This window comes from Triplophysa rosa, linkage group LG25 (assembly GCF_024868665.1).
Source record: "Triplophysa rosa linkage group LG25, Trosa_1v2, whole genome shotgun sequence".
Taxonomy (NCBI): Eukaryota; Metazoa; Chordata; class Actinopteri; order Cypriniformes; family Nemacheilidae; genus Triplophysa; species Triplophysa rosa.
This window is the reverse complement of record NC_079914.1, coordinates 15,878,781-15,905,374: the sequence shown is the minus strand read 5'-3', so window position 1 is coordinate 15,905,374 and position 26,594 is coordinate 15,878,781. Positions and strand designations below refer to the sequence as shown.

Genomic DNA, 26,594 nt, shown 5'->3' with positions numbered 1-26,594 from the left:
GGACAAACACTTCCACATCACTTCAGAGGGGTTTTCTACAGCACTGAACAGTCTTGAGCTGGTGAGGGATCACAGGCCCTCATAAAGATGCAAACACTACTGTAGGTGGGATTGGAGACTGATCCTTGACTGGTCACTTCTGATCACTGATGATGTGTCCCAGCTCATAAAAACTCAAATTAAGATTACATGTGAGTCCTTTAATGTATTTACATGTCACCAGTCTAACACCGGGCTGCATGCTTTTATTTATTATAGTTTTGACTACAATAATTATTCAAGTAGGCTATTTCAGTTTTGTTGTATTGAAGTTGAATGAAACAGGCCCTGTCTCTTACAGACATCTTGTGTATAAAGAGCACACAGAGCTCTGTCTGTACCAAGCAGCTATAAAAAGCCTGCGTTCTAATGAACAAAAATATAATAATGTAATATATGTATAATATAAAACAAGTGATATGATATAAAACATTTAATGATGTTTTTTGAGGTTATTTTTCAGATGGTGTGCTGTTTCTCACCTCTGATCTCTGACACATTCATATCAGTAGAAATGATCTGTCAGGGTCATGTGTCACTTTGAGATGCTGAAGACTTCAGTTTTCCATGAGCTCATTTCTCAGCAAACAAACGCTCAACACATTTACCACAAACATACTTCCTCTTTCTTCTCTGCTTCTTCTTATTTTTAATTTATTTTAATTTAAAGACTGCATAAAAAATAAGATCAAATCTCCACTCTGGGTTTTTTATGTAGTTTTGTTAGTTCAGAATATGAATTTTTAGGCTACTCCATTTTTTGACTCACAGCTTTAGAGATTTAAACAAACATGTATTAAACTTTTATTTCATAGGTATCCCATATTCTTAGACTATATCTCATTATCACAGAGAATTGAATGTGATGTGTTGTGACCTGCTTCAGAAAACATCCACCTGGTAATAACTGAGAACAGGTCAGCAACCACCCAAAACACCTTAGTAACTGCATAACACTAGTTAACTTGCTATCGTTTAAGCATATATGCATTTGAAGAAGACATCTGACAGTAAGGGTTGTTTATGTGGAGGTGTTGGACTGATAGCAGGTGACTGAGGTGGTTTGTAGGTTTCAGTGAGATATTAACCACTAAACCACAGACCTGAATCTGCTTTTCACAGTTAAAGAAAACAGAAATGTTCTCAAAGTAAAAAATAATTTCTTTAAACACAGAAGGCAGGAAGTTTCAGTAGCCGTCATGAAGATGAAGATGAACATCTGTGAGATAAAGATCAGCAGAAGACGTGTGTGGAAAATGAAAAGAAGAACTGACAGGACTCAAGTTCTCATATTTATTTTGGTCTTCGGGGGTTTGTGGTCATGGTCAGTTTGGTCTTCACAGCTCTGCTGCCGTCGTCTTTCACATTGAATGTGTTTATCACGCTGAAGTCCAGACAGTTTTCTTTGTAACCATTAAACATGTGACTTTAACACCACAAATACGTTACATGCGATCATGAATTTAATGCTGTTTGAAGTTTGGAAGATATTTTCAAATTAGATTTGTTGAATATAAATGGCAGGTATGACTTTGGGATCCTGAACACTCTGAGTATCTTTGTTTGGTCATTTAATTAAACTAATAATTTGTGTCCAGTCACAAATGGTCTAACAGCTTCTCCAGTATTGTTATGGATTTAATATGCACAAAATTTGGATGCATCATATAGGTTTGCACAATACAATAAAACGATTGTTACATAAAACACATTAAATACAACATTTAACATATTACACATAGCAATGGTCAGTGTTGGGTGTAACTAGTTATTAAGTATTTAGTTACTGTAATTTAATTACTTTTCCCTTGAAAAAGTAAAGTAAGGGATTACTCTTATTTTTTTCTGTAAATTAATTCGTTACTTCTGATGTAATTAAACTAAATACTTTGTGTAATGTGTGTGTGTGCAGAAGAGGAATTGACATCAAAATTCAAAGTCTAACTTTAAAATCCATGCTTTAATGTATAATTCTCACATTTGTAATTAATAATAATACTTTATGTAGTTTAATATTATTTATTTGAATGAATTAAAAGAGCTGTTTCATGTCTATCCTTGAATCACTGAACTAATCAAGGTTGATATAAGATATAGAAAGTAATTAGTAATAAGTAATTAAATACTTTTTGAAGAGAGTAACTTGTACAGTAATCTAATTACATTATCGAATGTGTAATTAGTAACTAGTAATTAATTACTTTTTCAGAGTAACTTACCCAACACTGGCAATGGTCTAGTTTCATCAGACAGTGGATGGTTTCAACTCTCAAGAATAGCTCTGACTTTTTAGAAAACAGATACAGTATAACCCAGTTGCTATACACCTTTAATCTTGTTACATTGATTCAGCCAACCAACAGCAGATGAAAAAACACAATACAGATTCAATGTAAGATTTGTAAAGGCTTATTCAAACTGATTCAACAAACACCCCTCCAAGTCACATGTATTTTTGATCTGTATTGTATCTGGGTCAATCTGTATCTAGGCCTAAATAACCAATTTACTTTTCTGGTTCAAAATTATTTATTTGGATTGATCTTTTTCTTGGAAAAGAAATACTTGGAGCGAGTCAAGAAACAGTAAATGTGATGGATGAAAATTTACTGAGCAATGTGCTCATTTGAAGGGCACTTAACTTTAGCAAACATGACATTGGCGACAGTTCAAAAGTAAGAGCGCATGTTGTTGTCACAAGACATGCAACAATCAATGAGATTTAAGCTTGGTGGAGCCTGTGTGTGGCCATTTTGTGAAGGTCAAGTGATGTATCATTGTTACAGCCAAATGTGACAGAAATAAGCTTAAAATATTAATTGTTTTCTCTCACAAACATATTGTTTTGCTTCATGAGACCTGATGGATTAACCGCTGGCGTCATGTGGATGGATGTGCTTTTCCGAGTTTAAAAATGGCCACCAGGAAGAGTCCGCATTTGGCTTATTATTATTATTACCCCAGTTGTGTTCGGCTGAAGAAAGGAAGACATGTAACGTTACACCTACTAGGATGACATTGTCAGGGAACGTCCAAGGGACCACAGACGAGGTAATGCTGAACAATATACATTTAATGTAGCGCACACAAGAGAAACTCGATTACAAAAACACTGTTACAATGACGAGACAGGGCACTGCACAAAGGAACACAATGGGATATATACAGTCCGGTGATGAGGCTGATGACAGTCAGGGGCGGTGATTGCAGACACGGGACTGGTGTGGGAGCGTGGGGCGTGATGGGAAACGGAGTCCAAGGGGGAACACTCGGGAAAACAGGCATGGAGACAGACGAGACTGACAGACATGAGGACGAGTAAATTATGCCGTAAATTTCAGATTTGGGTGAATAATTTTCTTAAAGTCGGCATGAAATTAAAAAATTCTAATTCTAATTGCATTACACAGTAGTGAAGTATTTATTATAAATTATTTATCTGTGCACATCTTTTTTTTATTCATTTGCAATCTTTAATCAAAATCATTAACATCCTCCCCTTCCAGTCACGAGGAATGGCACGTGGTGGGGGGGGGTTGTTGCTCTAATGACTGACAGATTGCAAACTAGCATTCAAAACCCATCATATGTTGGTGTATTAAAGGAACAGTTCATCCAAAAAATTTGAATGAATTTGTCATGTGGGGTTATTTCAGAATGCTTTTCTGTTGCTTTGAAGTTTAAAAAATGAGGTCACCATCCACTCCCACTGTAACCAGAAAACCCGAAGCATTTTAAACAACATGGGGGTGAGTATATCAGTGGCAATCGGTTCTTCCTTGAAGCAGTAATTCAAAATACGTGTTCGGCGCGTCACATGAACCTATGTGCATCACGCATCGTGTCAAAATACGTGCCTTCTACAGACGCGTCTAAAGGGTTTATGATAAAAGAGACGCTCGTGTTCAAAAGATACTCACTTAGTCTAATGTGTAATCAGAGTTAAGTGTTAAACGAGTGTCTTGCGAGTCTCTTTTATCATAAACCCTTTAGACGCGTCTGTAGCAGGCACGTATTTTGACATGACGCGGCACACACATGACGGGCTACATACATGTTTTTCCGAGCTTCGCATTACTGCTTCCCCTGAAGAGGAGGCACCGATCGCCACTAGAGTATATGTATCATGACAAAACTATCATTTTTAGATGAACTAACCCCTTAAGTTGAGATATTTGCTTAATGTCCATTCACAGAGAGTTTGATCATCTTCTCACGACTCCTGCATACACCACATCATCCTCCACTGCAGCTCTCTGACAAACACACACACAAACACATGATCATATTATAACAACATTGGCCATTTATGAAAATACATTTTATGAAAATACAAGATAAATTTTATGTAAAAATAATATATATATCGTAATATATCAACTAGCAAGTTAAGACTAGTCCTATAGACTAGTAGAGACTTTAGTAAAGACTAAACTGTTGAGTGCTTTCACTGACATATCTTAAAATACATCAGTGCCATTGTTTTGTCTCAAAATGCAGCAAGTAATGTTTTTTTGTACAGCAGGGGTTTTCAGTCTTATTTGTCAGATGAAACCCTTTGAACTAACCTATTTACCCGAAGTAACCCATTTAGTTTCAATAATTTAATAGCACATTCGCATGTTTTAACTTCAAAAACATTTTTTTTTTTTGTTTTAAAGTTTCTATCAGTAGTATTTAACATAACGTGATGTTATTAAATCTGTCAAATTTCTTTGCAATTTAACTTTTTTCAACGTAATTGGAAACAAATATAGACCTACACTGGTTGACGTACAATATACCAACTCACGAACCCTCTGCAATTCTCCCACGAATCACCAGGAGTTCGCAAAACCCAGTTTGGGAAACCCTGTTGTAAGGCATGTTTGTAAAAACGACTTAAAAGGCCTAGTCCTGACTTAATCTAATCCCTGTTTGGGAATCGCCCCATAAATTATCTTTGAATCTCATTGTAAAACTAAGAAGAATTATATCCTCTCGCACACTTCTCTATTTCTGCTCTTATCTCTCATTTTCTCTCTCTCACACACACTAACGCACTCAAATCAGCAGAAATATACGCAACATTTTTGTCACTTTTGGTTTCCACGCGTTTCGTTTCCTGTGAGACAGTTTACTAATGTTCGTGTCAGCAGAATCATGTACTTTCGTATTTTTCCTGTTTTAACTGTAATTTAGATTTTAAAGTGTTTACAAGTCATTTGACCAGGAAGAGCAACGTTAATTGTGAGTGAAAGTCTAGCAACATTTGTGATCACATCACAATTCATTTAATTCAATAACATTCAGACAACCTTAAGTGTGTCCAAAGTGTCCAAAATCTTTGGAGCCACTGTGTTGTTTTAATTTATTACATGGCGTTCTGGAATACTTGATTCTGATTGGCCAGTCGTGACATTCCAAGGTTTGTTATTCTCAGATAACAACCGCTCAAAACTAATAACACACGGTAACCTGGATGTTGCAAATCATTTTGTCGGGTGCAGTTTAATAGGCTATTACACAAAAATTCATTATACATGTATTTTATTAACACGTGTGAGATGATATTTACAAATGAATAAACCAAATTGCGGGTTCATGGCAGTGTCTTACCTTAAAACCAAAAGTAAACGTGTTTTCCTCGTGGAAGGTCTGCATTCGTTAAAAATAAGCGAATACAATATTTCAAATCAAATTTTCATGTTTAAAAACTTACTTATGGGGTAAGTAGCCATGTAATAAGCGGGATAATGTAGACTGACCCTCTGCTTCGCGTCGGGTCCTGATCATACTGTCGGGGCTTATTTCTGCGATAACAACCGGCTGCCTGTACATTATCCTTTACATATGGTATTATACAGTAGAAATGCAGCCAAATTGACTGCATTTCATTATTTTCATAATGTAATATAGTTGAAACATTGTGAATAAAATTTGATCTATAAATCTGAAAGTTAATGAAGTCATAAACATTTCTATAGTGAATAGTAATACTGGTTAATATTTCATTTAATTTATAATGCAGTTATCTTATGAAGTAATTATAGAAGTATCACATAAATTCATTGGTCAAAGGTCTATAGTAAGTGTTTTAATGAAACAAGGACTGCCATGATTATTACGGGATGTGAGTCAGTGGTTTAGTACTAAATGATGGTTATTTATAACTTTCCATCATAAAATGAACACAATATAGACACATGTAAAGCTTTTTAAACATAAAACATTATTAATAATTTAAGACACACACAAGACAAAGCTTCTAAATCTGATCTACAGCTGAAATGATACAAACACATGATAAAGTCATGAATGATCTCACTGGTTTGTGTGTTTGTCTTTTATAGAATGTTGGATCTGCATAAGTGATCTCCTCTTCACCGGCCTGATCTGTTATAACAATAACGACAGAAGACGTGTCAATAAAAAAACATGTTTTGGAATTACTAATACTTTTCTCTAGTTTCTGCACAAAATCACACGTCGAATATCAACTGTAGTTCACACTTGCCTTCTTCATGAGTTTTTCTGCTTTTCCTGCAGATGCAGAACATCAGAAATGCAGTTACAAACATCAGAGATCCAGCAGCACAAGAGAGAGGGACGATATAATCTGAGATGGAATTAGTGCTTGATTCTGTAATGGGTTGAAAAGTCAACATTGTAAATGAATCATTCAGTCCATTTGCATATGAGTGAATATCATTACTGTAACTGAATCTGTCCATTGAATAAACACTAACATCACTCACTTGAACACTTGTGACAGACATCAGTGTTGAGATGTTGAGTCTGGTTTGTGATGGAATTGTTCACCACACAACTGTAGCTGTAAGAATCATCCAGACACTCCAGATGAAGAGAGATGCTGCTGATGTCTCTGTGTTCAGACACACTGATGCTGGACAATAAACTCTTTCCTTTGTACCAGGAGACACTCACATGTGACACATTCATCACTGAACACAACACACAACAGTTTGAGGCTGATGATGATGAAGAATTGGTGATGACAGGAACAGGCAGACGAGCTGAAAATAACACATTTTCTAGATGAACAGTAAATAAACAGTAAATAGTTGTTTTATTTGTTAGTTTGTTCTCCTCTACTCACCGTGGACAGTAATGTTGAATGTGTTGAGTTTGGTGTTGGTGCTGGTGTTGGTCACTTCATAAAGTCCAGAGTCTGTGATTCTGGTGTTTGTGATGGTGAGAGATCCAGTGTGATCCAGCTTCAGTCTGTCTCTGAATCTCCCGTCATCTCTTCCTTCATATATCTCAACTTTACCGTCTTCTATGGTGATTTCAGCTATGAGATATGCTTTAGGTCCAAACATCCACTTGATGCCCTTTCTCCCCTGATGTTCAGTCAGATTCATAGACAGAATAACAGAATCTCCTTCAGTCACTGACACAAACTCACAACCAAACACACCTGAAAAATAAATTTTAAATAAATTTACCTGCACCTCAAGACTTATCGAAAACAGGAGGAGCTGAAAGCTTTGAACTAGCCTCCCAGACTACTGAGTTGGATGAAATGGAATAAATTAGATCATGGAGGAGTCCGGGTGGAACTATCATAAGAGAAAGGTTGATATCATAGATGCTTACACTCTTAAAAATAAAGGTGCTTAAAAGGTTGATTACAGCAATGCCATAGAAGAACCATTTTTGGTTCCATAAAGAACATTCAGCCAAAGGTTAATTAAAGAATCATCCCTTTCTTACTTTTTTACACCTTTTTTTAAGAGTGTAGATGCTTGGAAAAATATTATTATTATTATTATTAGGACCTGCTGATCAGGATTTTAAAGGTCCATTTAATTTTGGGGTATAATGTAAAACGTTTATTCAATCAATTCCAATCAGTGCTAAAATGTGAAAATACTGCAGAAAAAAACTAATAAACAAAGTATGAACAAACAAACATTGGCTGCCTCAAATATTCATATTTTAGATTAAATGTTGCACTGAAGAAGAAAAAGAGCATATCCAAATGATTTTATGATGCTCGCAAATCAATTCTATTTACCAATTGACTGATTTCATCATATATAAACAATATCATACCACTGACCGACAAAACTTAGAAAAAGATATAAAAATGCACATGTAACTTACCAAACAGGCACCACAAACAGAACAAAATCACATAAGACATTTTCTCCAAACCACTCACAGAACACATCCCAATAATAGCCACAATTCAGAAATAGTTACATTTATAATATGCAAAGAATAACCCTGCAACGGGAATGGTCTATGACCGTTTCGTAAAAAACGACTGCATACAATAAAGAAGGAAGTGCTGGTCTTTATTAAAGTGGTTTAGTGAACTAACTAATTCTGGAATGAACCGCCCAGAAAACACAGATTCAAGTTACAATTACATTCAAGTTTATTTTCAACCCTTTAACATTCACCCATAAAAATACTTATTTTTCCAGAAAGTATTTTTATCTAGAAGACAAAATATGATGTCTGTCAGATACGATGTCAGATAAAATATCTTCTATAAGATATTCTTATGCAGATCCATCATTCTATAAAAGACAAACACACAAACCGGTGAGATCGTTCATGACTTTATTATGTGTTTGTATCATTTCAGCTGTAGATATTCTTCTATCTTCTATATCTATAAGATATGTTCATGGCTAAAATTTGCTTTACATTTGCTGTATTTGTTTAGCTTTTTCCAACCATTTTTATTGACTATAATTCATTTTTATGAGGGTATGACATATCAATCTTCTAGTCAGGTCTCCTGCCACACTCTGCTGTTAGTATGGGGCAATTCTTTTTTTGGGTGGGGGGCTTTTAACTTTTATCCATAGGACAGTGGAGGCAGACAAGAACATGAGGGTTAGAGACGGGGTTTGGGATTGGGACATGACCCGAGTCGGACTCAAACCCATGGTCCCCGTGAACCAACAGCTATATGTGTCTGGAGCTCTAACCACTCTGATACCACTTCCACTCTGACTCAAGTATGGGGCAATTCTATCTGTGAATTTGATGTCTACAGGATATTAAACTTTTGTCAAGATTTCTGTTGTAAAATAGTTTCCATTCACTCTTTCTCGGCTTCAGTTAGCCTCTCAGGTCGCAGGGGGCTGGAGCTTATCCCAGCGTCTCGGTCCAGTCAGAGTACACCCTGGCTAGATGGCCAGTCCAACAGAGGGCACACACACATTCACACAAAAGGGCAATCTATTGACTCATTGTGAGAGAAAGCTCACGCTGACACAGGGAGAAGATGTAATCTCCAAAGGCCTCTGAGTCTTGGCTAAGCCTTCTTAACCCTTTAAAACGCAGAGAGCCTGAAATTCTTAGGTACTGGTTTGGAATATAGTAAATGGTAATGAAATAGGCTGTTTAAAGAATTTGCCATCTCAGGTCAACAGAATCAGAATCAGAATCAGAAGAGCTTTATTGCCAAGTGTGCTTGCACACACAAGGAATCCCCCAGAAAATGGGGGATAATAACATATAAGAGACATTGTACAGGGTAGTATATAGTAGAATAAACATTCTGAACAGTTCATTCTGTGTTGAGAGTAGTCATGTCACGAGAAGGTGTGGGGGTTCATTAAGTTAGAAATGTCCCAAAAATGCTTTTGTTTAAATAAACATGTTTACAGACATTTTAGGATAGAGAAGAAAACTTCCCTTTTTCGTTTCTAAAATGCTTAATTTTGGTTAGACCAAAATACAACATTGTAAAAGGCTCTTGCAACGTAAAGCAATGCAACATCTAGTTCACCCAAAAAACAAAATAAAACCACTGAGAAGTCAATGGGTGCCACCATTATTTGGTTACATTTTTCGAAATATCTTCTTTAAGAGTCATATACAGATTTTCTATCACATAAGGGAAAAGAAATGCTCACAGAATTTAAATTTTTGGGCAAACTAAACCACTTCTGTTTTTCTGGAGGAAAACAACTGGATGATGAGGGATGTACACAGCGAAAACTTTATTTGGTGGATGGGAAACTGCTCCTGCATCACATTATGTACACTGTTTTATAATGTATGAATTACTGCACACATCTCTTTCTCCGTTTATGATGTTCACTCTGCTCAGTGCTGCTGAAAGACAGCACCCACCGTCATATTCATAATATTAGTGAGATAAAGTGATCATGAAATTATGCACAAAATAAATCAATCATCAAGGGGGGCCAGGCACCAATATAGTGGGGGTAATGTCGCCTCTGCTCTTACCATTAGTTGAAACTAAATTGCAGCCAAACTGTCGAGACCATGGTTAATTTCCGTAAGGGTTAAACTGGAGTAAATAGTAAATAGCAACATGATAACAATGGCAAAAAAAAAACATGACAACCAGTCGCATTCTTTAATATCATCCAAAGACAATTAAACAGTGAGGAAAATGAACATACTCTTATTACAATGCACTTCATAAAGCAACACAGATTATACATATAAGAAAAGCATTATGTTTATAGTAAAATGTCTGTGATCATACTGTGACACATGGCCGTTTCTGAAATCACTTTCTCAAAGCAAAAAATAAGAGCAAACGCTGCCGCATCCCAGTTCACACCTTTGTGCATCGTCAGACACTGTCTGATAACACCCTAAATTGACCAAGTCAAACTGACCCGTACTGGATTCAATGCAATTAGCTAAAAATCACACCATGAAAAACAACAAAGAATCAGGTACAAACAATAAACTTTGATATTATAACTTGCAAAACATAACAAATTTTATTTTATTTATGTTCAAAACATCATCAAACAATTTAAAGGCAGGGTAGGCGATTCTTTGCAGAAACATGTTCGTTATGCTGGTTAAAAGTCATGATATCAATCGCCAAGTGGCCTACACATATTTATATAAATAAATAACTTGAGGCACAAGACCATCAAATGTTGTCCAATCACTGCATTCGGTCCAAATACAATAAAAGCATGCCCTACTTGTCTGCCAAACTGTGTGCGCTCCACTCCATGCACAATTAACGCACAGAAAACTTTAAGATTTCCATCATCATGACTTTGGAGAGCACTCTGAATGTGCGAAAGAGGGTGGGATCATACATTAAAGGCTATCTTACTAATGGTATCCAGAACATAGATTGTAGAAATTAATATAGAAAGTAAGCGTCTTTTTACTACCTGTGCCTGACAATTTTAGAGTCGAAGACCCCTGACAAACATTTCTATTCTGAGTCTGTACAGTTGCTATTCAATGGCTGGCTTATGCGGATCAATCTGACCCGAGAACATCACCCTCATTTTTTTTTGTATGTCAAAACACATCAGTTTCTTTTAACACAACCTTCTTTTAATCTGATGTCATAAACCAGAACAGCAACAGTAGCCACACCCACCAGAGCAGAAATGACCAATCGGATCACAGATTCAGTAAAACCACAACAGCAGTAGATCTCATCTGCAAAAAGAAATGAGCAAAATAGAACTATGATTCATTAAAATCTCCCCAACAGACTGTATTATATGCCAAATCTAGTTAAGGAAATTAATGTATTATTAGGCTGAATATTTGGAGGAATGTTAAGAAATAGAGAGGGTTGTTAGAGCAATTGTCACTGTAATGAGATAAGCATCTGCTTCTATATCTTTACGATTGATGATTGATAGAATTTTAAAGTTCCTCCCAAACATGTTTAAACCTACAAAGTTACTTTGTATGAATCACTAGGGTTGTAATATTTAAAATGTTTAGGTGTGCAAAAAATAAGTTGTTTCTGCATCACTACAAATAACTAAAAAAAAGATTTCAAACAAGTTTCAGTTTAGTAACCACTAATTTTCTCATGTGTCTCACCTGAACACTTGTGACAGAGTTGAGTGATGTGTAGATGTTGTGTGTGGTTTGTGATGGGATTGTTGACGACACATCTGTATGTGTTTGTGTCCTGATATTCCACCTCCAGATGAAGGGATGCGGTTGTATGAAGATCAGACACACTGATGCTGGACAATAAACTGTTTCCTTTGTACCAGGAGACGCTCACATGTGACACATTCATCACTGAACACAACAACACACATGTTGACACTGAAGATGATGATGAAGAACATTGAGAAGAGTCTCTGGAGATGACAGGAACGGGCTGATGAGCTGGAAATCTCTGGAAAGCTGGTGGCAATAAGATATTTGTCAGTTGGCTATTTTTAGGGTTGCCAATAGTTACTTTAAAAAGTTACAGTAATTACATTATGCTATTTAAAACATGTATATTAAATTGATCAGTTCTTCCCTTCCCTCACCGTGGACAGTAATGTTGAATGTGTTGAGTTTGGTGTTGGTGCTGGTGTTGGTCACTTCATAAAGTCCAGAGTCTGTGATTCTGGTGTTCGTGATGGTGAGAGATCCAGTTTGATCCAGCTTCAGTCTGTCTCTGAATCTCCCGTCATCTCTTCCTTCATATAAAGTGACATTACCGACTTCTCTGGTGATTTCTGCTATGAGATATCCTTGAGCTCCAAACTTCCACTTGATGCCCTGTTTCCTCTGATGTTCAGTCAGATTCATAGACAGAATAACAGATTCTCCTTCAGTCACTGATACAGACGCACAACCAAACACACCTGAAAAATAAACAGAAATGATTTGGTCAGTCAGGTTAAGCTGTGGCCATCTGTGCCTCTATTAAATGAAAGAATGGAAGTAAAATCTCATTATACTCTATACTTGCAGTGACTCAATGCGGAGGACAAAATAAGCTATTGCACATAGCTCAACCAACCACAGAGTTTCTCTGATGTTTTTTTTAGGATTTTATGGGTCAAGCCCAGAAGGGGCAAAGCAAGGGAAGAGCAAGCGCACTGTGCTTGCCAACACAGCCTGAACACTTTTAATCACATAGTTCCTCTAAACTAAGGGTGCCCAAACTCGGTCCTGGATATCTGCTGTACTGCAGAGTTTAGCTCCAACTTGGCTCAACACACCTGTCTAGAGGTTTTTAATCTTCTTTGTGAAACCTTGATTAGCTGTTCAGGTGTTTGATTAGGGTTGAAGCTAAACTCTACAGGACACTGGGGCTGTGTCTGAAATGGCATACTGTGACAGTACGTACTGAATTTGAACAAGTACCTACCTATCAGCCGTTAAAACAATACGTTCTATGTAGTATGAGTGGGAGTAGTATGAATACATTTCGGACATACTGGCTGCGTCCGAAATCTTTGGCAGCTGACTTGTTGCCTCGCTGTCTCATGAGGCAATGCCTTCGGAGGCAGCGTTTAGGCATGAAGGCAGCTCTGAGAAACACATTCGGACAGCCTTCAGAGTCAGCATAACGGAATTCTGTTTGAAATATAAACAGAGGGCGCCTTTGTGATAATTTATCGAATATTTTAAAACTACAATACTAATTTCTCAATAGAAATGCAATCAAAAGTTGTAAAAAGAGAAAATATTACTTTTATTTACATAAAAACTGTGCTCTAGCCGCTTTCTTGGCCGCCATTTTTTTTTATTACTCGACCCTGCTCGACCAATCACATTCCCTGTGTGAGCACACCAATAGAATTGTGGGACACTGAAGGCAGCGAAGGATACATCTATGCTGCCTTCAAAAATCGACCTGATGGAGGTATCTCAGAAGACAGGAAGTCAAGAAACATTACAGGGAGAAGAGGTAAAGAAGGTGCAGGATTTTAAGTACTTAGGGTCAACAGTCCAGAGTAATGGGGAGTGTGGAAAAGAGGTGAAGAAGCGTGTGCAGGCAGGTTGGAATGGGTGGAGAAAAGTGTCAGGTCTGTTGTGTGATAAAAGAGTACCAGCAAGAATGAAAGGAAAGGTGTACAGGGCAGTAGTGAGACCAGCGATGTTGTATGGTTTGGAGACAGTTGCACTGAGGAAAAGACAGGAGGAAGAGTTAGAGGTAGCAGAGCTGAAGATGTTGAGGTTCTCTTTGGGAGTGACGAGGATGGATAGGATCAGGAATGACTACATCAGAGGGACAGCACATGTGAGATGTTTTGAAGTTAGAGAGGCCAGGTTGAGATGGTTTGGACATGTTCAGAGGAGGGAGAGTGAATATATCGGTAAAAGGATGCTGAGGTTAGAGCTGCCAGGCAGGAGGCCGAGAGGAAGACCAAAGAGGAGGTTTATGGATGTAGTGAAGGAGGACATGAAGGTAGTCGGTCTGAGAGAAGAGGATGCAGGGGATACGGCTAGATGGAGGCAGATGATTCGCTGTGGCGACCCCTGAAGGGAACAGCCGAAAGGAAAAGATGAAGACATTAAAAACGGGCGTCCGCCTTAAAGTTTTCCGTTATATTTATTTGATTTACTTTTGAAATTTGGCATTCCGTGGCATCATGGGATAGATAAGTGGCCACAATAAAAGGCCACAATAAAAAATGTGCAGTTTTACCGTATTGGGGGGTCCGAAAACCAGTCAGTATCTGGTGTGACCACCATTTCCCTAACACAGTGCAACACATCTACTTCGCAAAGAGTTGATCAGGTTGTTGATTGTGGCCTGTGGAATGTTGGTCCACTCCTCTTCAATGGCTGTGCGAAGTTGCTGGATATTGGCAGGAACTGGAACACGCTGTCGTATACTCCTAACCCTAACCCAAACATGCTCAATGTGTGACATGTCCGGTGAGTATGCGGGCCATGCAAGAACTGGGATATTTTCAGCTTCCAGGAATTGTGTACAGATCCTTGCAACATGGGGCCGTGCATTATCATGCTGCAACATGAGGTGATGGTCGTGGATGAATGGCGCAACAATGGGCCTCAGGATCTCGTCACGGTCACCTACACGACACCATACACGCTGTCTGCCATCTGCCCTGTACAGTGAAAACTGGGATTCATCTGTGACGAGAACACCTCTCCAAAGTGCCAGACGTCATCGAATGTGAGCATTTGCCCACTCAAGTCAGTTACGATGACGAACTGCAGTCAGGCTGAGACCCCGATGAGGACGACAAGCATGCAGATGAGCTTCCCTGAGATGGTTTCTGCAGAAATTCTTTGGTTATGCAAACCGATTGTTGCAGCAGCTGTCCGGGTGGCTGGTCTCAGACGATCTTGGAGGTGAAGATGCTGGATGTGGAGGTCCTGGGCTGGTGCGGTTACACGTGGTCTGCGGTTGTGGGGCCGGTTGGATGTACTGCCAAATTCTCTGAAACGCCTTTGGAGACGGGCATATGGTAGAGAAATTAACATTCAATTCACAGGCAACAGCATGCCAATTGCACGCTCTCTCAAAACTTGCGACATCTGTGGCATTGTGCTGTGTGATAAAACTGCACATTTTAGAGTGCCCTTTTATTGTGGCCAGCCTAAGGCACACCTGTGCATTAATCATGCTGTCTAATCAGCATCTCGATATGCCACACCTGTGAGGTGATGGATTATCTCGGCAAAGGAGAAGTGCTCACTAACACAGATTTAGACAGATTTGTGAACAATATTTGAGAGAAATAGGCCTTTGTGTACATAGAAAAAGTCTTAGATCTTTAAGTTCAGCTCATGAAAAATGGGGGCAAAAACAAAAGTGTTGCGTTTATAATTTTGTTCAGTGTATTAAAAACAAACTTGACGGGAGAATGTGCGCATCTGTAAACTCTGACCCATGCGTACGCACATTCTGGAGACAAGGGGCGACACAAATGGTGAGTTAGTGAACTCAAGTTAAATTGCAGAAAGTAAGTGTGATAACAACGATTATAAGCATTAATGCCTCACACATTTAATTTCACCTCGTATCCGTTAAAGCTCCACATTATCATAAAGATTAAATCTGCAGAGCTATTTGTGCTTGTATTGAGTGATAATTGTTTTATGCACCTTCTTGTAAAATCCAACTCAAATATTAAATAAAAATTCGGTCAGCGCTGTTTCACCATCACTGCAAACACAATGGGGCGATTTCCCGGACAGGGATTATTTTAAAACAGGACTAGGCCTTGGTTAAATTAGGATATTTAAGTCGTTTTTAAAAACATACTTTACACAAAACATTACTAGTGGGCATCTTGAGACAAAGCAATCACACTGATATATTTTAAGATACAGTCCTGCTCACCATTATTGGCACCCTTGGTAAATATGAGCAAAGAAGGCTGTAAAAATAAATCTGCATTGTTTCTCCTTTTGATCTTTTATTTAAAAAATCTACAAAATTCTAACATTTCATTAAATTAAAAATATTTAAAGTGGGGGGAATATAACATTATGAAATAAATGTTTTCTCTTATGCACCCTGATCACAATTATTGGCACCCTTACAAATTCTTATGAGTAAAATACCTCCCAAGTATATTCCCATTGATATTTACATTTTCTTAGCACACCAAGGTGACTAGAAACATGACGTTGTCCAGTTATGACTTCTTGTTGCACAGGAGAATAAATATTAGTAACACAAAGCCCAACCCACCTTAATCATTTATCACAATGGATAAAACCAAAGAATAGTTCTGATGTGCAATATAGTTCTGTTGAGCTACACAAAATACAAAATGGCTTTAAGGAAATAGTTAAAACAATAAACAATGTCATTTCCAACATCAGGGCAATGATCAAGAAGTTTTAATGGACTGGAGATGTTGAAAATCAGCTTGAAACAGGATGTGTGTCTATATTGTCTCAATGCACAACTAGGAGAAGAATTTGAGTGGCCAAAGACTCTTCAAAGAGTACAGATGGAAAATTACAGTAATCAGTTGAATTTTGGGGTCAGAAAGCATTTAATAAAAATAAAGGAAAACTGCACCTCCATCGGCACAAGTTGTTTGGCACACTGTTCAAGAAACAAATCTTCATAATTCAAATTGGCAGCAATAACACAAGATAGGTTTGGTGCACACAGGGATAAAAGAATGCCCCATGTCCACAGTTAAATATGTCACTAGATCTTCATTGTTGTGAACCTATTTTTATACCAGAGGTTCTGGACATTTTGTTCAGATACATGTCATCATGTTTTATATCAAATACCAACAAGTAAAAAAAATCCAAACCTGACTTGCTCTGCTAGAAATATTATAATGGGTTGTGGTTAGATCGTCCATCAGCACGTTGGTTCAAAACAAACATCAACATCAATAAAAAATGGGTCACTGAACACAAAATCAAGATCCTGCCATAGCCATCCCAGTTCCCTGACCTGAACCCTATAGAAAATGAGTGATATGAACTGAAGAAGAGGGAGGACCAACATTTGAAGGATCTGGAGAAATTCTGTATGGAGGAATGGACTCAGATGACTCTCAATGTAAACTCAAACCTCATCAGACTCATCAGACAAACACTCAGAGCTGATTTTCTTATCAATTAAGGTTGCGGGGTAAATTAAATACAAGGTGCCAATAATTGTGATCAGGGTGCATAAGAGAAAACATTTTTTTCTCAATGTTATATTCCCCCCACTTTAAATATTTTTACTTTAATGAAATGATGGAATATTGTATATTTTTTAAATAAAAGATCAAAAGGAGAAACAATGCAGATTTATTTTTACAGCCTTCTTTGCTCATATTTACCAAGGGTGCCAATAATGGTGAGCAGGACTGTATGTCAGTGCAAGTTGTTTTCGATTAAGACACCTCTAACATTTAAGTTAGTCTGGGACTAGGTTTAAGCCCTGTCCGGGAAACCGCCCCTATGAGCGCATGAGGAGGAGATGATCCGACTGAACAGCATCAAATACGATAACTGTAGAACACAGTGTAAATAAATACTAAATATATTTTCCTTAAATACTGAGCATAATCATCAAATGTCAAAGTCTTGAATACAGCCATTAAGCTCTCACACAATCGTTTCTTTTCATGTTCTCGTTATCAGTCCTAACTATGTTCATAACAGAAACGGAATGAACATTCGTCTTTTACAATTATGTCTTCAAATGTTATCTCAGGTGAAAGACACCACTAATTAATGAGGTGATTTTAACGAGGTGTTAATGATCAGTCTAAATGTTGTGCTGCAGAGACTGGCTTTAATCTAATTATAACAATTATTAATTTGTAAATAGTAGTGAATCTCATCTGTGGCCCTTTGTGAATTCGTTACGGAGATTAAGGATGGGATCTGGGGTTTTCGGCAGTTTTACATCATTTTTTGTTATTTGGCATCTGATAGCGGTTGGACCCGGAAACGATATACCTCCATTATGGTGCGTGACGTCAGGCTTAACAAGCGGATTGGATGCCAGTCCGATTAAAATACAAATCAGGGCTGCGTTCAGCACCAACAAAACGTTGCAAAACGTTTTTTAAACGGAAACGGTGATGCGGTTGAACGCCCTGTTGTGATGACCCAAGAGTTGAACTATGGCAGCTGAGAAGGCCATTCTTTGTGTTCTTTTTGAAGAATTTTCAGAGCCTGATGAAATCGGTATAAATACGTGTTTAATACTGCAAAATACATTTCTTCTAATATCTTCAATTGTTGCGCATACCGAGCTGCAGCGGACACATTTAAACGACTTCACTTGGACCCATTGTGCGAGCTGTCTCTTTAATACCGCGTGGGTTATATACATGTTGCTGCTGATTGGGCCGACATTCTTGACACACCCACCAAACAAGAGAAAACGCATCTCAAACCCTGTTGCACACCATTACAAACCGTTTCCAGGAAACGTGTCGTTCAAACCGGAAACCGTAGCAAAACATTGCACACCGGTTTGAGCTTGAACATGCCCCAGTATTTATGAGGTGCTTTGCATTGACTAATCATGGGTAAAAATGGGCGTGTGCAGGGCGGGATATGAGGCTGATTCACGTGCGCACATTTGCAGGTGATCTGTGATTTATAAAGCGAATATTGCTTACAGGTGTGCGTACGCACGGTTTTATAAGTTGGAATATTTTTTGGCGTATGCTGTTTTTGGCTTTCGGGCGCACGTACACTTTTAGTAAGGATCCTACGCACAGTTTTATAAATGAGATCCCTGTACAGTAGCTCTCCAGGAGCAGGGTTGGATACCCCTGTCGAAGACAATCATACTTTTCACCATTTAGAATTTTTTAAAAAATTTTGTAACTCCACCTAGCTTCTCCAACCCTGCTTCTGCAGGCTGCAGCTCCAACACACCTGTTTGTAATTATCAATTAACCCTGAAAACATTGATTAGCTGCTTCAGCTGTGTTTGATTGGTGTTGGAGCTAGTGTTGTAGTCGAGACCAAAAAAGTCATAATTACAGAATCGTGCATTCTAAACGTTCTTATTTATTTAGTAGCAAAGTAGCTGTGTGTTACTCATAAATGCACAAAAGTTCTGATTTGTTCTAGATTTGTTTGGGACTAGACAAAATGGAACAAAAACGTTTTTGTAATTGTGTCTAAAATTTAAGTCTCTTATTAACTCTATAATAATTAAACTCTAATAATTATATAAAATCAATATCACAATTTCAGATAACATCAGATCTTATAATATAAACAATTTAAAAAATAATACTTTTTTTTGGCAATCACATCTTGGATATTGTGGGCCTTGTATTAATTTTGTTAACAGATTTCTTTTAGGACAATCTCCCATTCATCTCTTGCTAGCAAACAGTAACAAAAGAAATCAAATAAGAAGTCAGTCAATGATTGCTTTCACAATAAATTACATTAATGTTAACCCATAAATCAGACAATGCACCTGCAATTTAGTGTAATTCCAACATTTGTGGTCTTGAAATTAAATCTCGAGACCACCAAGTCTGAGACCAAAGACAGTCGACACCTAGACAAGACCAAGACTATCAAAAAATCAAGACCGGTCTCAAGTACTACAACTAGTTGGAGCTGAAATCTTCAGGACAGTAGCTCTGCAGGAGCACGGTTGGAGATCACTGATAGTGCAGTGCAGTGTTGGCTTGCTCACAGGGAGACTGCATTTATTTATTTATTCATTTATTTATTAGATATTATTTATTATAATGATCTTGCTTGGTCTATAAACACCATACACTGTGCTGTGTTTTACCTTTCTGTGTTTTTCTTATTTGCTCCTGTAAAGCTGCTTTGGAACAATGCACATTGTGAAAAGCGCTATATAAATAAAATTGAATTGAATTGAACTGATAGAGACACTCTTTACACACAGTTATGAAAATAGTATCAAGAAATAAGATAGCAATATACCAAAAATCAGAGCAATTCATTGGTGTATTGACATAAAACTGACTGTAAATGTCATTGTGACCTATCTTGATCGGGTCATACCAAGACCCAAGCAAGAGTGCTACCTATTGGTAAAAATAAAGTAATAAAAATTGTATTATGTTGTAAATGTTTCTCAAACTCCTCATAAGAGATATCTACATACATTTCCCTTTGCCTTGATTGACCCTGTAGGTTGTGACTATATTTACTATTTTTATATTTATTTGTACATTTAAGCTATCATGTACACTAATTCTTCAATAATTGTGATAGATCCCTATGACTAAAATGCTGGATCCCACAGGTCCAAGGTTCACTAGTTCTTGCACTAGGTCTCACAAGATCTCTCGTTATAATGAAAGTGACAATATGTACTAAAAGATATAAACTCTGTTGAAAGTTAACACTTCATAATAAAAGAGATCTAGTGAAACCTAGTGGAAGAACTAGTGAACTGGACTCTAATACTTATATGTAATATTAATATGTCCCCATGAACATATGTTAAGTTTTAACTAAACAGTTAAAAGACAATGTTAAACAGTTACATTAATGAATCGTCCTGAGGGAAACATGCATACACATGAATAAAACAATTTTAAACAAAATAGACTGAGCACAAACTGCAATATGATCTTCTTTTTTGCTCGTTTTAACTTTGGTAGAAGTTCTAAAGTTCTCTTTTCATTTTACTCTATTCATAGCTACAAAACCGTTATGCTGCTATTTATGTACGTTTACTCCGTTTCACATTCACTGAAAACATCTGGACATTTAAATGCTTTACATTTCACTTTAATACCAAAATCATTTTCTAACAATCTAAACTCATGTTGAATTATTTAATGCCCTCACCCTGGCACAGCACACATGTAAAATATTTTTGAGTTTTACTTTGCACTTACAGATATAAAAAACATAAAACTTACCAATAAGACTCATTGAACATAAACAAAAGAAAACGGCATCAGACATCATCTTTAACAGCTCACAGAACACTTCCATTAAATATCCACAGTTCTGAAAAGGTTATATTAACAACATATACGGTATAATAACTGTGTCCTGACACTCTTGACAAGCAAATACACCCCTTAACTCAACTAGCGTGTGGTTTTAAGTCTGAAGGTTGTTGCGGGTAAGGCTGGGTGGGGCCGTTCTTCTCTGACTTTATTCAACATAAACATGTAGAACAAAATTAGCCTACTTAACTGCAGGTATGACAAAATACGTAGATTCTTTGTAGACAATGTATTGCTTACAAAATGATTTTGATTGAGCTCTAAGCTTTAAGTGTTGGTTTTAAAAAGACATTTTAGGAAATGCCATGGACAAAAGTTTTGGGACAACTGATCATTACAACAAGGAACTACATTGCAATTTAAATACATATGGAGTCGCTGTCGAGAAATGTGAGGTGTGGAGAACCCAATCGCAGGCAGCGGGGATGAAGGGGTTAACAAAACTTTTATTAAATAAACAAAACACAAAACAAAGATCCACAAGGGGATAAAACACTAACAGATAAATAATACACGAACTATGACAGGAACAATAAACTGGACTGGACTAGACTAGACTAACATAACACTTGACACTAATGACTGGACTACACTAAACACTTACTAGGACTTGACTGGGTATAAAACAGCAACTGGATCACAGGAACACAGCGAACAAGGAGTACGTAGAACGCAATGCACTAGCAACAAGACAATGAAACATGAGGGCATTTTAAAGGGAAGACAAATGAAGGATAACGACACAGGGCAGGTGAGGGTAATCAGCCGGCTGCACTGGCTGGGACGAGGCCCGCGCTGCCCGCCGCTGCCTCTTTCTTCAGCCGAGCCACCCGCCTGATGGTCGGCTGAAGAAAGGATGTGACGGGTACGGCTAGCTCCGGCTGGGACTCCTCGGAGGTGGACCCCCAGGACTCATGTCTTCCCCGCTTGCCACCAAGGCTGACTGGTGGCGAGGCTGCAGGGGGTGAGAGGAGCGGTGTGGCGATGCCTATAACCCCGATCTGCAGGGTCTGACCCTCCTGTATGGCGGCCAGCGGAGATGGGTGGTTGTGTCGTGTTGAGACCCAGGACTCCGGTCCAGTGTTAATTTTGACAGCAAATTTTAATTTAGTTTTAGTCATAGTCTTTTGACGAAAATGCAATTTAGTTTTAGTCACATTTTAGTCAACCCCATCATTTTAGTTTTAGTCTAGTTTTAGTCGACGAAATATGAAAAACATTTTAGTCGAATAAATATACGTTATATTTAGTCTACTAAAATCTAAATGGTCTAAATCATTTACTTGGAGTAATTAAATGTTCCATACAAAGATTCAACTGTTTTGACATAATTTACTTCACCTTAGAATGAAGTTAAACCAGGTCATTACCTTTATTTTTCAGAAAAGTTCAGTAACTAGATTTGCATTGTTGGAACACAGAATATTAGACCATGAACGACATGTTCCAGTTCATTCAATCCCATTTGACTCAAATGACTCGTTAAGTAGGGCGTGTTCATTCAGTTCATTCAACCAATGAAACGCTCTGACAGGGCTCACACTCAAAGGCTATTGGCTCATGGCATGCCTCTTTGAAGAAAGAGCTGCACTGTCTTTACTTGTATGGAATTCCAAAAGTGACAATATAAAAAATAAATAAATACAAAAATAAATCCATGAAGAAATGTAAAAAAGCAAAAATAAATGAGTATTTATACTTTTATTTCCTTATTCATGGGTAATTATATATTTTTTCACGCTTATTTATTTTTTCATTTATTTATTTATACATTTATGTATTTCCACTTTTATTTATTTCCACATTTATTCATCTATATATTTATTTATTCCTACATTTATTTATTTTTACATTTATTTATTTCTACATTTATTTATTTATGTATTTCTTTGTCTGTATGCTAATGAGTGGGGGCGTGTTTCACCTCAGACATTAGCAATCGATCTCAGAGTGGCGGTGCTGAAGCTTTGAGGCCACAGGGACACCTTGTGGTGTGACCGAACGAAACGAGGTTGACAAAGTTGCATAGAGAAGGCAATCGAGTCATTTAATATCACCCTAACTGTATGTAGATAGGGTTACCACACATAGCCTACATACTCTTTATTAGGGACATACTCTTTTTATTGCCGTAAAACATCATTCGGTCGAGATTTCTAAAATGTCTTTGCACACATGAACAGAAACTGCACAACAACAGGTCTGCTATGAGACACTTGGAAGAATACACTTGGACATGGAAGCGCGTGAAATTATCCACTAGTGATCACATTTATTGTAAATGCACTGGATGGAGCTGATAAGAACTTGAATTGTTTGTCGATGAGACTCGCACAAACCAGCTCAGAACGCCGAGAGAAACCAGCGCATTTCACTGAAGCCTACGCAAGCATTATGATCAATGCGTTTGAAACGCGTCTGCAAAAACAATTTACATTTGCGTTTCCTAACTTTGCAATGCATAACACGTGGCATTTCGAATGCTTAAATTATAACGCATATTTCCATAGGCGTAATTTGCAGGTGGACGGGTGGGAACCCCCTGCTAATAAGGACAAACATTCAAGTAAGTTATACAGGGGAAATCGATGGAAAAATAATATCTTTAAAAAAATCTTATTTTCACTTATTATACGGGCATTGCCAGATAGGCTACAAATATACAACAAACTTTCTAAATTTTGTTTTGAACTCATGAAACTACAAAGTTGTGACTTTTTCCATTTATTTGAGTTTTCTATCAAGTATCAAAATGTAATTAATCTTGCAATAGACTTGCAATTAAGCGCAAAATGTTTGGTACATGTATGACTTGAACAGCCATTTTCAAATATTTCATCGTTTACTACAAATAAATACCTTTACAATCTGATATGTGACAGGGAAAAAGTTCAGCGGACAGCAGTCCCGAACCCACGACGACATGAAGTAGGTAACACATGATTTAAACTCTACGCCACTGAAGAAGTTGATTTTTGTGTGCGTTTCTTACACTTTGTCTATTCCAATCTGAAACTGATGGGCGGAGTTGTTAGAAATGGCCTCTGCTTACAAAGCAACAAAATTGACTTTGGCAAAAAGTGGTGGGGACATGACTCACCCTTTCACCTGCAAATTACGCCTATGGAAATATGCGTTATAATTTAAGCATTCGAAATGCCACGTGTTATGCATTGCAAAGTTAGGAAACGCGAATGTAAACTGTATTTGCAGACGCGTTTCAAACGCATTGATCATAATGCTTGCGTAGACTTCAGTGAAATGCGCTGGTTTCTCTCAGCGTTCTGAGCTGGTTTGTGCGAGTCTCATCGACAAACAACTCAAGTTCTTATCAGCTCCATCCAGCGCATTTACAATAAATGTGATCACTAGTGGATAATTTCAAGCGCTTCCATGTTCTTCCAAGTGTCTCATAGCAGACCTGTTGTTGTGCAGTTTCTGTTCATGTGTGCAAAGACATTTTAGAAATCTCGACCGAATAATATTTTACGGCAATGTCCCTAGTAAAGAGTATGTAGGCTATGTGTGGTAACCCTATCTACATACAGTTAGGGTGGTATTAAATGACTCGATTGCCTTCTCTATGCAACTTCGTCAACCTCGTTTCGTTCGGTCACATCACAAGGTGTCCCTGTGGCCTCAAAGCTTCAGCACCGCTGCTCTGAGATCGATTGCTAATGTCTGAGGTGAAACACGCCCCCACTCATTAGCATACAGACAAAGAAATACATAAATAAATAAATGTAAAAATAAATAAGTGTAGGAATGAATACATATATACATGAATAAATGTGGAAATAAATAAATGTATAAATAAATAAATGAAAAAATAAATAAGCGTGAAAAAATATATAATTACACATAAATAAGGAAATAAAAGTATAAATACTCATTTATTTTTGCTTTTTTACATTTCTTCATGGATTTATTTTTGTATTTATTTATTTTTTATATTGTCACTTTTGGAATTCCATATGCTTGATACAGCAATGAATGAGAAATAGCTTTCAAAAAGATATTATATAAATTGTATTACATTTCTTTAATCATGCAAACATGTTACATATTTGGTTGGAATGTACAGTTTGACTCACTTCATCACTTCTATAATCAGTAGAGGACAGCGCTGGTTTCTTTTTGCCGACTTTGTTGTATTTCACGTTATGCAGCAGCTCGTGTTAAGTTAACATAGGCATATAAAAACCTTTGTGCTGCCTTCAAATGTGTTTCGGGGTGACTCACCTGCAGTCGCGCTTCAAGTTTGCGGCGTCTTACCGGCGATCGTGAAGGAAAATAAGACGCTTTGTAACCCGCGTGGAGACACAGAATACACGTGTGTGCTTCCCCTTCTCCCAGAGACTTCTCTCTACCGTTTATATGAGATAAGGACACGCGCGCAAACTGATGTCCGCCAGGTGGGACAAGAATATTTTCGTCTCGTTTTTATTAGTTGACGAAAATGTCAGTATATTATTATTACAATTTTTGTTATCATGCATTCATTTTTATTTAGTTATCGTCTCGATTTCGTCAGTGAAAACATGTCGTTAACGAATACTTTTCGTCATAGTTTTCGTCAACGAAATTAACACTGCTCCGGTCGGTTCATGACGTACCGCCACACGACATCGAAGTCCAGCGGTCTCAACGACCGCATCTCCGCCCGCGACAGGGGGTCCCTGAGACCGGAGTTAAAAAGCACCGCCACCTCCTTCTCCCCGAAGACATCCTCCTCTGCGGCATCCAGGAACCTATCCAGATAGTCCTCGATGTCATCGTTCCCCTTACGAATGCCGCAGAGGAGGCGAGCCTGGTGGGACCATCTCGTGCCCATGCTGCCTACTGGGTTCGTAGTCCTGGCTAGTGCATTCTGTCACGGAATACGTGGAGAAGAACCCAGATGCAGGCAAGCAGTGAAGGGGTTAACACAACAAGACTTTAATAACTAATAAAACACAAAACAAACACCCTCAATGGGGGGGAAACGAAACTAAGAGATATAAAGAAAACAAAGACTTCCCACGAGGGGGCAAAAACAAGAGCTAAGATAAGAAAATTAAACACTTACAGCAGTGTTTCCCAACCTTTTTTCTGCCGCGGCACAGTTTTAATTTGCAAAAAAATTCACGGCACACCAGCATCACATTAACCACTAAAATATAACAAAATTGCACAAAACTGCATTGCTTTAAATTGCTTGTTAAGACAGCATATTATAATAAACGTAGTACTCACATCAGTGTTAATTTCGTTAACGAAAACTATGACGAAAAGTATTCGTTAACGACATGTTTTCACTGACGAAAACGAGACGATAACTAAATAAAAATGAATGCATTATAACGAAAACTGTAATAAAAATATACTGACATTTTCGTCAACTAATAAAAACGAGACGAAAATATTCTTGTCCCA

The 26,594-nt window shown here is 37.6% G+C and overlaps 2 protein-coding genes across 3 annotated transcripts; both read right to left on the bottom strand.

Moving 5' to 3' along the window:
• Positions 1-2,400: 2,400 nt before the first annotated feature.
• Positions 2,401-8,288, bottom strand: LOC130548437 (hepatic and glial cell adhesion molecule-like). Of its 2 annotated transcripts, XM_057325202.1 has the most exons (7): positions 8,149-8,288; positions 7,139-7,459; positions 6,777-7,055; positions 6,536-6,661; positions 6,347-6,414; positions 4,198-4,295; positions 2,401-3,338 (listed from the first exon to the last, which is right to left on the bottom strand). In XM_057325202.1, exons 1-6 carry the CDS (start codon positions 8,213-8,215, stop codon positions 4,245-4,247), a joined length of 912 nt encoding a protein of 303 aa, XP_057181185.1. In that variant the 5' UTR covers positions 8,216-8,288; the 3' UTR covers positions 2,401-3,338; positions 4,198-4,244. The 2 variants fall into 2 exon arrangements, with proteins under 2 accessions (XP_057181185.1, XP_057181184.1); XM_057325201.1 differs by lacking the exons at positions 2,401-3,338; positions 4,198-4,295 and having other exon boundaries at positions 6,102-6,414.
• Positions 8,289-11,320: 3,032 nt separating this feature from the next.
• On the bottom strand, positions 11,321-26,013 carry LOC130548537 (natural killer cell receptor 2B4-like). Its single transcript, XM_057325377.1, has 4 exons — positions 25,866-26,013; positions 12,297-12,617; positions 11,851-12,147; positions 11,321-11,454 (listed from the first exon to the last, which is right to left on the bottom strand). Exons 1-4 carry the CDS (start codon positions 26,011-26,013, stop codon positions 11,321-11,323), a joined length of 900 nt encoding a protein of 299 aa, XP_057181360.1.
• Between the last annotated feature and the right edge of the window lie 581 nt (positions 26,014-26,594).

What these genes read in the sequence shown, in the direction of transcription:
- LOC130548437 (XM_057325201.1), bottom strand. Translation starts at nt 8,215, where the DNA reads ATGTGTTCTGTGAGTGGTTTGGAGAAAATGTCTTATGTGATTTTGTTC. An exon ending in ATTCAACATTACTGTCCACG is followed by an intron (nt 7,056 to 7,138) that starts GTGAGTAGAGGA and finishes TGTTATTTTCAG; the next exon opens with CTCGTCTGCCTGTTCCTGTC. An exon ending in CAGAAAAACTCATGAAGAAG is followed by an intron (nt 6,415 to 6,535) that starts GCAAGTGTGAAC and finishes TTGTTATAACAG; the next exon opens with ATCAGGCCGGTGAAGAGGAG.
- LOC130548537 (XM_057325377.1), bottom strand. Translation starts at nt 26,013, where the DNA reads ATGGGCACGAGATGGTCCCACCAGGCTCGCCTCCTCTGCGGCATTCGT. An exon ending in GGCGGTGCTTTTTAACTCCG is followed by an intron (nt 12,618 to 25,865) that starts GTCTCAGGGACC and finishes TTTATTTTTCAG; the next exon opens with GTGTGTTTGGTTGTGCGTCT. An exon ending in ATTCAACATTACTGTCCACG is followed by an intron (nt 12,148 to 12,296) that starts GTGAGGGAAGGG and finishes AGAGATTTCCAG; the next exon opens with CTCATCAGCCCGTTCCTGTC.